The sequence below is a fragment of the Tachypleus tridentatus genome, chromosome 8 (assembly GCF_004210375.1).
Source record: "Tachypleus tridentatus isolate NWPU-2018 chromosome 8, ASM421037v1, whole genome shotgun sequence".
NCBI lineage: Eukaryota > Metazoa > Arthropoda > Merostomata > Xiphosura > Limulidae > Tachypleus > Tachypleus tridentatus.
Genome location: NC_134832.1, coordinates 125,346,929 through 125,360,829, shown reverse-complemented (window position 1 = coordinate 125,360,829; position 13,901 = coordinate 125,346,929). Strand labels below are relative to the sequence as shown.

General features: G+C 29.3%; 1 protein-coding gene across 23 annotated transcripts in view; it reads left to right on the top strand.

Moving 5' to 3' along the window:
* The window catches only part of LOC143223427 (uncharacterized), a 146,540-nt gene that overhangs the window by 74,114 nt on the left and 58,525 nt on the right, over positions 1 to 13,901 (top strand). For 10 of the 23 annotated variants that reach the window (XM_076451394.1, XM_076451384.1, XM_076451396.1 and 7 more), the window contains exons 2-4: positions 6,889 to 6,999; positions 8,205 to 8,368; positions 10,788 to 10,882. In XM_076451394.1, coding sequence (XP_076307509.1) covers positions 6,932 to 6,999; positions 8,205 to 8,368; positions 10,788 to 10,882 — 327 coding nt within the window. In that variant the 5' untranslated portion in view covers positions 6,889 to 6,931. Of the gene's footprint in view, positions 1 to 2,227; positions 2,638 to 4,854; positions 5,068 to 6,619; positions 6,706 to 6,888; positions 7,000 to 8,204; positions 8,369 to 10,787; positions 10,883 to 13,901 lie in introns of those variants that run through there. The other 13 variants (XM_076451406.1, XM_076451393.1, XM_076451399.1 and 10 more) reach the window with 5 other exon arrangements.

Sequence of the window (13,901 nt, the reverse complement as noted above, 5' to 3'; positions counted from 1 at the left end):
CTAAACTTTGAGATAGGAGGCTTATGAGAAAGAGAGTCCATAAAAAATAATTGTTTGGATCTACTGCTGAAATACATTTTTTGTTTTATTTTCAGGATTAGTGTTCAGTGAATTGGTAAGATATACACAGTTCTCTTTGTACAGGGTTCTGTATCCACTCTGAGAAATCACTTGTATTGAAATTATATGTTTTTTTGGAAAACAGTATTTATTTGTAATCAGTGCAGAGTGCTATATCAGCTAAAATATATTATTATATTAAAGTTTTTGAACTATTTTGATGCATATCTAAGAAAAAACCATAATGTTTAGTTCTTAGTTATTTATCAGTTCTTAAAGAATAGGTTGTTGAAAGTGTACTATGTATATCATTAAGTACAGTAGTATTGATTAGTAGGGATTGTGATTAGACAAAATGGTAACCATAAAAATTGCTTTTTCAAAACCACCTTTAAAATATCTGAATATTAAAAATGACTCTTTCACAGTACTCACTGATCTAAACTAAGGCTTGCATTGACAAAGACACCTAAATCATTTTATACTTGTTCATGGAATGAAACAAAATTTCATTATTTCACTGAATTTTCATTTAAGTAAGTGACTTTTCCAGACTTCATACAGAAAAAATAACGAACTTTTTTGCTCTAATTCCTTCACAAAACTCTTCCACCTGCAGTCTCAATGATTACTTACTTGTACCAAAAGTGATACTAGTCTATTATAAAATGTCTGTAATTAGATTTGAAGGTAGATTGATAGAGATCCTGATAAGTGATAATATCAGATTAAGTATCCATGCACTCCATGCTTGGTGTTGCTATTGCATTTGCAAAAAAATATTAATAAAAAGAAACAAATGAGGACAGTAAATATTTCTGAATTCTCTAAAGACAAGTGAGGTTCTATATATATATGTTATCTAACTAGAAATTTTTAATGCTGAAAAAATTGAAGGAAGAAAGCCAAAATTATAAAGAAATGTAAAAAAAATTAATCTTTACTTTAACTTAGACTGACATAATTATGGTGATTTACCAAAGTAGCAATAAAGAATTTGAAATTTGAAGTAACTCAGTTTTGGTAATTTTGACTTTCTTGTTTCAATGCTTTTGGTAAAATTAACATTTTTTTTTTATTACTATAGCTAACATGGTTACATGTCCATCAATCCCTAATTGCCTTTATAAAACTTAAAATGTTTTTAATTGTACTTGTTAATATTTGTTTTCAGTTTTTTTTTGCTGTTTTCTCATGAAGATATAGAAAGATTTGCTTGTGAGACTGTTCACAGATTAAATTAGATAAAACATAGGGGAAATAACATTTTCTGTTTGTGTTTTAACTTAGAAAAGTAAAACAAATTTCACTCGCACACACACAAACACACACATTATGAACTAAACATTTGTTTTAAATAACTTTTATTAGTATGCGAGAAGTTCATAAACATAAGATTGCAAAATGTTTCCTGGTTAATGTGTAGTATTTGCTTAATCAGTATTTGCCAGATATGAGTGGGGCTTAATATAAGCTTAAAATTAGATTAATATTAGAGGTGAATAGTCCACTCACTAAAGTTAGACAATAGCCTTCATTTTATAAACTGCAGTTAAAAGCTAATGTGTTAAATATTTAACAGTTAAAGTGTTTTTGCAAAGTTTTATTATTTAAAACAATATTTTATGGAAACAAAATTTAAAAGTACATGAATAATTTTCTTTCTCAAGGTCTAATAGAGAATTGTGTTCATTACATTTGTTATTGCTATCATTGAAGAAGGAAGCAGTAAATTAAATATATAAATTCAATTTTTATTTAAGTGTTTAACTGTAAACATTTTAGTAAACTTGTTTGTATGTTTATAAACATAGAACTTTGATGAAAGACTTTTGTAATAACTTATTCCTTAAAGATAATAAGATTTGATACCTAGAAATGGGTTTGATCACATCTCATGTTCCTAATTGCAGGTTTATATTATAATTATTGTAGCAAGTGATAAATACTGTAAGCTTTTAAATATTGTATGTCAAAATATGAAAGTGTCTAAATGTGAAGACATGTTAACTTCGTTATTATAGTCAGTAGCACCTATGATTATACAAGTCTAATTATTTTTTATTATAAATAAGCAAATAGTAACTGATTAATAAAACAGGACTGCAAATTAAAATTCATGAAAGTAATTTTGGTTTTGACAATGGAGTTTCCATATTTCTGCTATGCAAATTTTGAAAATAATATTCATTTTTTCTGTCATGAAAGAATGTTTCACAAAATAGGAAGAAAAAGAACTATTACTGAGATCAAATTATTATATCTTTTACCACAATAAACATTTATTATTACTTTTGTTAACAAAATTACACACAAACTGAAGAAAAATGGAAGAATGTTGATGTCAAATGAATATGCATTTTCATTCATTCTGACATTTTGTGCAAAATATATGTCTTTTAGTCTCAAAACTTCTCTTTTTATGCATTGCATCTGGACTGCCTTGTTTCAATGACCAGCAGTAATCAACCATCATGTTGATATTCCACCTTCTCTGATACCTTCTGATGACTTGATGAAACCTTTCCCCTTATTCTGCACTGACAGCATCAAGATGTTCAGGGAAACAGTCAGTATGTGAGTGTAAGAAATGAACTTTCAAGCACCTATTACATCCCAACTCTTTGAATCTATTGATCATGTTAAAGATAATATTTTCATAATTTTGGTCCTTGTTATTTCCTAAAAATAGCATCTTTAAAGAGACTCTTTGCTTTTTTTTTAACTTTCCTCATTGTACTTTCAAACTGTTCATCTGAGGTTAAACAAAAGATCCTGTCTTTTAAGTTTCGCTTTTGAAAGAGCTGAGAATTGCCCACATAAGTACTTATAGTATTTGCTATCTTTGTTTAAGTCTTTTACAAACTGTTTCATCAAGTCTAATTTTGTGTAAAGAGGAGGTAATAGGACTTTTTGTCAACTAAACTTTCATATTTGATGTTTTTTAATCATACTATTAGGCTGACTGTGCATGTCCATTGCTTCTTTATCCAGTGTGCTAACTTTGTGCTGTGTTGTCCCATATACATGGAAACTTTCTATAACTGGAGTGTTGACCTGACAACATACAAAGAACTTTTACGTTTGCACAAAGTAGCCAACCAGGTTCTTTTTATTTGATCTTATTGAGAAGAAGTTTGAGGTTTTCATGTTTCTTTCAAGTAAACCAGATGAACAATAGGAACAGATGCATATTTGTTACTTTTGTGAAGGAGAAAACCTTTTAAGACTTCTTTTGGAGGGATCAGTGAACAGTTGCCATATCTGGGCTTATAGACTTTGTCTTCTAGCATTAGTTTCAATTTAGCAATATTGTTGCAATAAAACAGTGAATTTTCTTGCAGAAAGTGTAGTATACATTCTTTCTCCCATTTTCTGTAATAGTAAAATGATGTCCCTGGAGAAAGTAAATTCTTAGCTTGAAGTCAGAACCTCAAAATCTCTGAAAAATCCTTTGGAAGGCACAAATCTCACACTCAGTCATTAAGCTCACCTTGTTTGAAAAGTTAAGGTTCACCAGATGTTTTAGATTGAAAACAATCTCTGTTATTATTTCTGCTGATATCAGACTCAGAATCAGAAGAAATTGTATGAAGAGTCTCCAGTGAAGAAGGTACAGGTATATCAGGTCTATGAGCAACAGGTATTATTGCAAATTGAAGGTTTGGATAAGAAATGTTCGTTTTATTTTGAATGTCAAAAATGGTTTCTAGATTCAAGATTTATTCCATGTCATTGGAATTCCAAAGGCAAAGACTTTTTCTTAGTTCATTGTCTGAACTCTTTGACACAAACTGTGCAAACCTTGTGAGTAGCCCATGATATGGCTTGGTCCTCAAGTTTTATTCCAAAATATGGGTAATACACTTTTTTTTTTGTTGAATTCTGTAATGTTTTTCCTTTGTTTCTTTACAACAAATTTACCACAAATATCTTGTTGCCATGGTGACAAATTAATAATACTGAAAAGAAAAAAATCTTATAGTGTGTGCATGAACAAACACCATCTAGAAATGACATGTCATGCAGCCTGTTAATTTAATATATTAGTGGTGTGTTTTTTGTGGGTTCTAGAATGATTGATAAGACTCTTGTTTGGTTTAGAGAAATCTATTATAACCAGTGGCTGTCAGCATTTTAGGCATAACAAAATGATTCACTTATATAGAAGTACTTACGATGGTTTGCTAAAAGATTTCTATGTGGTGGAATAAAATGGATATCATTTTTTAAATTCAGCCTACAGGAATTACTGTAGAACATGTAAATATTTCAAGAGAATAAAACCATTATAGTGCTGTGCTGTCAGACTTTGGGATTTTTAAATTCTGTTAAACATAACAGTTGATATTTGATTACCACAACCACTGTTTAAGTACATTGATTAACTTGGTTTTAATGAAGATATTTAAGAAATGAGAATTTTTTTTGCTTTGTTGGTTATTATATCTACATCTGTTTCATTGCTATTATTGAAGAGCCATTTATAATAAAATATTTTGGTGTTCTCTCATATAAAATCCTCGAGAAATGTAAAACTTTGCTTAATCTATGGCACCATCATCTCTGCCAACATTCATCACAGTTGAAAGAAGTCAGGTCAAAAACCTTCCTGAAGTAAGCCATTTTACATGGACTGACCTTGTTACTCTGTTCTGTTTTGATGTTTATTCATTGTTATGTTTAATAGGTGTGTTCATTTAATCAACAGTGCTATGTTAGAAAAAATATGACTGAATGTTAACCTGCTTGGAATGGTGACTATTAAATAAAGCTTTGTTTTACTTAACTTAGCTGCAGCTGTTACAGTAGTCCACAATAAGGTACTCCTGTAGTGCTGAGTATTATCAGCAGCATCAGTTATGTGTATATGAACAACATGTATGTTTATCTGAATTATGAAAACTGATTATTGTTTTGTGGAGTATCTGAAGGTAACAAAATGTTATGAAATGTAAACTAGTAACCAGTTCAAGAAACTAGCTGTGGTGACTGCAGCTTGCTCAGGTAGTTATTTTTTGTACTTTCTGTCTTTTGTTTTACTTCAGTTTTCTGTGTTAACTTAGATTGATAGAGTGGTATTGATGATTACCACTCTTTTCAGTGCTGATATATATGTATATGGTTCATTTATTGAAGACTTCTTATAACTTATGAAACATTTTATATCACCATACACACACATATATATATAATCACTTTTACAGTTAATAGTATTATTTCATTGTTTCTAGACCATTGAAACATTGCTTATGACTATCCAATAATTTGGTATTATCATGCTTGTATTAGGTTATTATTGTGTTCTTAAAAAGAACAGTAAAGACCCTTGTCTTAAGTTTTTCAACATTTATGAGGATTTTTGGATTTTACACCATTCTTTATTTTTTAGGAATTAACTAATAATGTAGTGATATAAAATATGTTTTATAAGTTATAAGAAGTCTTTGATAAAGGAACCATTAAGTCTTGTATGTGTGTGTGGAAAAGATACATTTAAGATTGTACCACTAGTTATTAAAAAAATTAATATTTTTTTTATAAGAAAACAGTATTGTGATATTTTGTAAGAAAGAAATAAAGTTATATATAAACATAAATAGTTTTCATGGTGTTTCCTTTGCATATGAAGGTACAACATATCCATATACTTGTTTTTCTTAATTTTGAAAGAGACATTATCTCTCTCTTTTTTTTTTATTATAAAACATTGGAAGGAATTGTAGAGTGATTTATAGAAAATTAAACCTATGGATATAGAAGATGTCTGACAAACATTTTTAGTGAATTCTGCTTGAGGTAAATGTTCAGAAACCATCAGGAATATATCTATTTTTATTAATGCAACGATTCAGTGGTAAATTATATTTGTAGAAGAGGTTAAAATTAAAGTATTTGGTCTTAGAAAGATGTGTGTGTGTAATATGTTTGTTTCTAAGCATACACTAATTAAGCAAAGAGTAATACATCTATTTGCAGTAGGAAACAACTGTTTATTTATTTTTAATGCTTTAAGTTAGTGTCTTTAGGAGCATTATCTAGAAATTGAAAAGCTAGAAAAATATATTGATATATACTTTCAGATAGATAGAAGTAGAGTACATAATATTTAAAAGATTTTGTAGCTGACCACTTGTCACCATATTCTGTTATGCTTGATCTTATGACTGTGTTCTTGACAATAATATTGTATTGTTTTTCTACTGCAGAATGCTCTGTCATAAGGCTTTCATTTACTAATCTCATTATACTCTCCTGCTGGCTTTCCATAAACCATCTAGTGTTTTCATGCATCCATTTCAACAGTCTTGAGACTTCATCAGTGTGTGTTTACATGGAGTAGTGTGTATGCATATTTCATTTATAATTTCTTGAGGTGTGTGATAGTGTAATGGGTATGTCATGGAAACAACTTGTGTACATGCGACTTTTGTAACATTTTCTTAATGGAGAAATTCTTGTTTATGTGGGATGGGCACACAAATGACTTTTTTCCAGTGAATTTTGTATTTGTGGATTCTCGCCTACTAAAGGTACTGCATTTTATTTATTATGGCAGATTGTGACTTGTGTGCCTCTTTCTGAATGGTCCTGATGCTCGAACTTGATCCGTGTTTCTTGGTTTTCCAATTTGTTTAACTAGAGGTATCTAAATTTTTTATTCGGCATCAGACTATTTACAAAATGTGCAAATGAAGTTCTTAATGCTATTTCACCATGGCTATATTAACTATGATTGTCACAAGATTTCTGGTTTGTGTGTGTGTGTGTATATATATATATATATATATGTATAAAGGTTAAAATTTAATTTTTTTTTTATGTTAGCAGGATCAGCATTTGTGATGTATTCATCCTTCTGTAGCCTAACATGAACCTTGCATCTAATGCCACAGTTGAGAAGAGTAACACAACAGATAATCTACAACAGTTAACTCTGTAAGTAATATATTTTACTGCTTTCAGCTTGGGTATAGGTTTAGATATTTTATTTCTGCTGCTTGAACAGTTATATAAACTATGTTTAATGTGTAGAGTAGTTGGTTATAAGGTATGCTGAAACATGTAGATATGTTTCCTTGTGTTGTTTTAAAAGTATTATTTACTTTCTTTAGGGTGGTGTTTCAGTGTCTGTATTTAACCTTTGTAATGGTATAATAGTTTACTTATTTGATTCGGTTTCAATGTTTATTAAGTGTAAAAGGTACCTTAACCATGTAGTGTGTTTATTTCATTGGTTTTGTAGAAATGGTAGGACAATGTGCATCATTCTCTATTCAGGTTAACTGAATATGGTTGATAAATATTTAAGTATACACTAAAGTAGCAGCAAAGGGAGAAAATTGAAATGTTTATAACACACAAACTGTTCATTCAAAGCAGCCATGCTTTTCACAGCATTTGACATCAACTGCCAAATATAAACCTGTCCTTTCATTACTTATGTATTTAAACATGATATATGAATGGCATTCCCAAGTTCCTTTACCACATTTTATTGAAATTATTTCAGCCAGTTCTTCACAACAACTTGAGACAGCAAGATACTGAACAGACAGATGGTCAACTGCTTTCTATATAGTATGATTACAAGATGCATTTAATAATAAGGATGAAATTTGCTTTGTTCAGTAATAATGTTTAGGAAACCTTTTAGTTTTCTTAGAACTAATGGTATATTAACAGTAGTAATGGGATTTCATAAATTTGGACATGGTCATCTCTATTTATTGTAGTTACTGCTATTTTTTATTTTTTGAAAATGTTTGTTTCTGAGATAAATCTTAAGATACATGTGTACAACATTTTTATAGCTCTGCTCCCTATTATGTAAATAATTAAAATCACAAATCAGAATAAAGTCTTCTGTTGGGACAGCAGTAAGTCCTCAGATTTACACTGCTAAAATGAGGGTTTTGGTTCCTTTTGGTGGACACAGCAGATAGCTTTTCGAAACTGTCTTTTCAGTCGATCATATAGTGAAACATAATATTTTTTTTTCATTTATGCAATTTAGTGTGAAATATAATTAGCTGTTTCATTAATTAAAAATCCTCATTCATTTATACACAAAAAATGTTTGTCTTGTCTAGAAAAGTGATTTTTGCGGTGCCGTTGCCAAACATAGATTTTTTTTTTTCCAGGAACAAGTGCCTTAATGACAGACTGCAAGAGAGCATATGCTTTGAAGAGATAGCAGAACTCATTTCTGCTAGTTTAGCTGACATGAGTTCTTTGTCTGTCAAGCCAGAAAAGTGTGCCATAATCCAGGAAACTGTCAGCCAGATCCACAGAATCCAGAAACAAGGTATTTTGATATAGAAAAGAAAATTTTTTTTTAAATGTAAAATATTTATTTAATCCTATACAGTTGAATATTTCTGAAGTTATGAAAATATTTTTACAGTATTAACCCCATGTTCACATGTTGGAGTCAAGCTGTGCATGCCAGATCTTTTATAGTTACATTCAAAATCCAATTTAATAACTTTATTTTCAATGTATATTGATAAACTTGGCATCAGGATGTATTTTATTATTAAAATATGTGAGTAAATTCCTATTTGTCAATTCTCTGTGCCACATGAAGCCTCTCTATTCCATATTCTCCTTTTTTAAATTTTATTTTTTTCCTTAACCTTATTGTTATACATTTTCCTGTACATAGGGCCTGCCATCATATTTGTAGACTTACATTCAAAATTCTATTTAACTACTATTTTATGAATGTATGTCAGTACATTTTGGTATCAAATTGTAGATTATAATATAAAGTTTAGTAGTATATATTAGCTAAGTTCTTAATTTAAAATTAAGTGTTAAAATGAACTTTCTAAACATTAATTTTTGTGTGTCACATAGTATCTTGAATGCAGCTTTGGCTCAAATTAGATGTTTTTGGTGTCCAAGTACAAAATCAGTATTTCTTATTAATTAGAAAATCAAGTTACAACATTGTCAAGCTAGAATATAGACTGATAATCTCCTGTCTTTAATATTTACTGAGATACAACAGTATTTAGCAGATCAAATATACTGGCCTTATCCAGTCCTTCCAGTCTTGGAAATACCCTCTTACTTACACCTGTTTCATCATGAGTGTAACCATTGTAAAGCTCAGAATTTCCCCCATGCATTTTTCAGCCTTTTAAGGGTGTATACTTCCCCAAGTTTAGTTTGTTTTCATATTCAGAGGGAAAGAGAAAATGGTGTTTGAAAATAAAGACTCAGTACAGTTTATTTAGTGAACTTGATAAATTATAGTGGAAGTTTGTGATATTGGTAAAGTAAATTATAATTTATTTTATTTTAAAATGCATATATAAAGCCTAAATAGTTGTTTTATATCCTCCATATGCAAAATTTTACAAGGCTTAGTGCAAGGTATGGCAAGTGTGTACAAACTTCTTTACAGTTGTCAGTAGTAAAGGTCATTGTTATCTATATTTCTTTATTTACTATTCTATGTTTCAAGACGAATTTCTAAAATTTTAGAATTGTAACTAGTAATAAAATACACAGTGATGTCGAGAAAACCCACTTGTAGAGAAATATATATGTAAAAATGGCTCGTTTGGGTTGAGAACATTTTTTTACATAGAGGAGTGAACAACGTTTTGACCTTCTTCGGTCATTGTCAGGTTTGTGACATACATAATAAAATACACACACACACACGTGCGTATTATAACAGAAATGTGGCTGTATTTTACAAAATGCTGGTTCTCTAGAACAAAGCCAAGACAGATTATTTTGTAAATGCCAGTATTGTGTTATTGGATATTGTAACATGAGAGACGCATGCGCTATGGCTGCAATGTTTGTAATGTTAGTCGAACACAATTGGAAGGTCATTAAAGTAGAAATATTAAACGTAAATAGATGTATAGTGGTATGACATTTAAGCTACTCAAAATAAATTACTTGTGGTTTCATATTTCAATTTGTAGTCATTTTAGAACAAAAAAAAGGTATAGGTTAAATCTTATTTTGTAGTTTTTTTATGGTAGTTACTAGGTTGATCAACTCGATCAAACCTATACAGAGGAAAGTTAAAGAAATAACAGATGTAATATAGAGTTTTTCCAAAAAAAGTTATTTTTCTGGATTTATAAGGTTATAGAAATTTTGCTAATGAGATTTGACAGTTTTCTGATGCATAAAGGTATTTTTAATCTTAAAATTAAACTTACTTTGTGTGTGAGATAGCCAACATTTTGAAAAGAAGAAAATGGATGATCAGATTTATAATTAAAAGAACTTGAACTTAATTTTCAAATATGATTTTTTGTGCTTGAAAGTCTTGTTGTGTTTAATGATAATCTGATAAATTATTATCTGAGATATTAGTAAATTTACTTCACTATTGATATAAGTTTCTTCCAACTTTTTGTGTTTGAAATTACTCATTCAGTAATGCTTACTTATCAGTTGTACATGGCTAATAAGCAATAAAGGCTATTTTGTGAACTGCAATTATACTGTCTTCATGTTAATTTATGTTGGTAAAAAGTTCTATTTCTTAATTAGATTATATTGAATGTAGACCAGAGATAGCACTTCAGTAAGTAAAATAAACTATTTATGACCAATTTATATGTCAGTTAGAAATTCACATAAATTATAGTAGTTTTGGGGCATTATATTGTACTAATACTTTTTGTTTTGAGTTTAATTATAGTTTCTAGAAGAGGTAAATGTCTGTAATAATTCACCTGTTTTTATAGCTACAGGTGAAAGGGATGAACTTCAAGAAAGTGAAGTATCTTCAAGTAATTCCAGTATTTTGAACAGTGAAATCCTTGGTCCTTTATTATTAGAGGTGAGCAATGCAATTTCCTGTCAGAGTATTGTACAGGAGGGTTTTATAAGGGATATTTGTAATTAAGTGTGGCACATTTTCTACACTTTTTGAATGCATGGTAGTGTCATGTTATTGTTATTTATTTTACTATGTTGGTAAGGGGTGGAAGTTTTTTCCTTCTCTCGTGTTGATTAAAATGCTAGACTTGTAGGTCTACGTTAAAGATTTATTGTATATTTTTTTAGATAAAATTGAAAGTAATGGAAATTAACATAGTGGCAGAGTTGTCATAAGTTTTGTGAAACTTGTAAAAACAACATGCACAACTTTAATTACAACTTGTAACAACTTTCATGTTTTGGCAATATTTCTCTGCCACCACTACCAAAAGCTGCTGAAATAATGCTGAAACTTTTAGAGTAGTTTGATGTTGTAATTGAAATGTGTTTGTCCTGGAAAAATATTGTCTTTGTTTGTATTATTGATTGAGAGAGTTAGAAGGCTTTGATTTTATACTGCTGGAAGAAAGAAATAATCTCTTGGCGACTTGTTGCTATCACTTAACATATCTAAAATTTAAAAAGTTCATATGATTATGTTTCTCTGTAAATAAATTAAAAGAACTTTGTTACACTGCATTTTTTTTTGTTGTTTGTTGAAGATTGTTGATATAGAAGCTTTGAAGAGTTTTGTACTTATTGCCAGGAGATTAGTTGTATTTATACATAAATTTCAGAAATTGTTCTTAATAGTACCTTTCATTCTGTGATTGTGATGTCAGTCTGGGGAGATAGATTAAGTATCAATATATTCACCTCAGATATCCATTATTGCACTTGGCACAAAGTTTGAGTGTCTTACATTAAAAAATTGTATTAAATTGCTTTTTGTTTATGTTATATCAGTTAGCTTAGCATAAAATCTTAGCTAATAATCTCTATTTTAATAATATTTAAGTTTTAGGTTTTTAATTCCAGAAGGCAATATTTAAAAAAAAGTCCTGAATTTTCCCAAGTGTGACACATGAAACGTTTTCACTAGACATCTTTATTTTATCTACCACTCCTCCCAAAAGTACAATATTAAATGTAAATTATTCACTATAAAATTGTTATTGCTTGGGCAAACAATAATTTTTATAGCCTTTAGTTTTGTTTGGGAACAGAGCTATTATTCAGAAAATGTAACCATATCCTCCCTTTCATGATTTGTTAGTAATTCTCATTTACAATTAATTATATATTACTGATAACCAATTGAAAGTCAAGATTTTCATCTGTCAAATGAAGTATTGTATAACATTTGCTCTCAAAAAACAAAAAAATAAGGAGTTTTGCTGAGAGTGGAATACCATGGGAAAGCTAACAACTAGTTTGGATGAATTTGTAATGGCTCTTGTTGCATAGTTAGAAAGCAAGAAAAAGTTTTTAGAGTTAGGGGGAAATTGTCTACTTTTTGCATGCTATTAGTTTGTGTGTTTTGGTGCATTATTTTAATAAATAAAGAGTATTTAGTGCACTACTACCATTAGTATATAAAAAAAGTGGGGTTAAGTTTCATTAACAATCAGTAGCAAGAAAAAGATCTTTATTCCTTGTTTTTTTGTGTTTATTCTTTAGTATTATGAAACTAACTGAAATGTAAAAGTAGGGATCTTTTTAAGCTAGTTAAGTTTAGATTAGGTAAAATAAATAATACTAATAAAAATGTTTCAGGAGGCATGCATGCGAGCAGCTCCTAGTAGCTCGAGGGTAATGTAATTCAGTAGCATAACCTGAGCAGCATATTTCCTGAGTGATTTACAACTTAGTATCATATGTAGTTCAAATGACAAACAAAAGAGCAATAAAATAATAAAAATTATCTATAAATAGATGCATAATTTTATGAGTTTAAAGCTACTTAGGATAAGTTAATGTAGTTTAATGTTATGATTTGAAGTAATCTAGAAAGAAAAAAACTGGTAATTTAGACTTGTTACTGGTTACAAAGTCAGTCAAATTGACTAGTTCTGTATAGAGATAGGGTAGAGAAAATATAAAGTTTTATGGGAAGAACATTTGAAATATATTTAGAAGGTTGTAAGAATTACACGATAGAAAATTGAAATGTCTAAGATGAGGAAAAGTATTTTTAAGTATAATATAAAAAGTACTTTATGCTCAGACTATTCAAAACAAATACTCAAAGGACAGATCTTTTGTTTTTTAAAATTCTTCACCAAAAAATTTTATTTTTTTTGTAAGTGAAGGACTTGTAATGTTAACTGAAAGGCTTACAAATGTTGTGAAGATGTATAGAGTATATTGAAAGTTAAAAGTATTAAATTTTAAATACTTTAAATAAGTACAAAGAGGTTATATGGTTACTTTTATTGTGCCTTGAAAGACATCATCATTAGAATGTCTATCTTGACATCATGTTAGAGAAATGCAGGTTGCTTGTGCAGTTTATTCTAATGTATTTTTGGTGATGGACAGAGGAAGATGTCTGAATTCAGTATAAGCTAATTTAAAAGAGTATATTGTTTAACTCTTTTGTGATGCATTGTGGGTCAAAGGCCGTGTTATCACCTTTGTTGACTTGCATTCAAAATTTATTTCAGTAAGTTTATAATGAAATTACAGCTTATAATTCCAACTTTAATATTATATATAAATTAATTTTCTTAATTTCAAAGTCAGCACTAAAAAAGAACATATCTAAATAAAGATTTTAGTGCACTTTTGCAGCACTTTTTAAAATTATATTTTGTGATGTCAAAACACTAAGTCCATACTTTTATACAAATTAGAAACTCAAATTACTAATTTGAATTATTATGAAGCTAAAAAATAAAATAAAAACCTCGTATCTTTTTATTTTGCTTAGGTATAGTTTATGTACTGAATCAAACACAGTGGTCCCGTTTGCCTCTTTCCATTTTTGAAAATGACCCCTTATGTGCACTTACTTCATTATTGTGAATAACCAATCAACAGCTTAGAAGGACCCCAGAATGGTTTTCTCAGCTATTTTAATCTGTGAAAAGGCAACC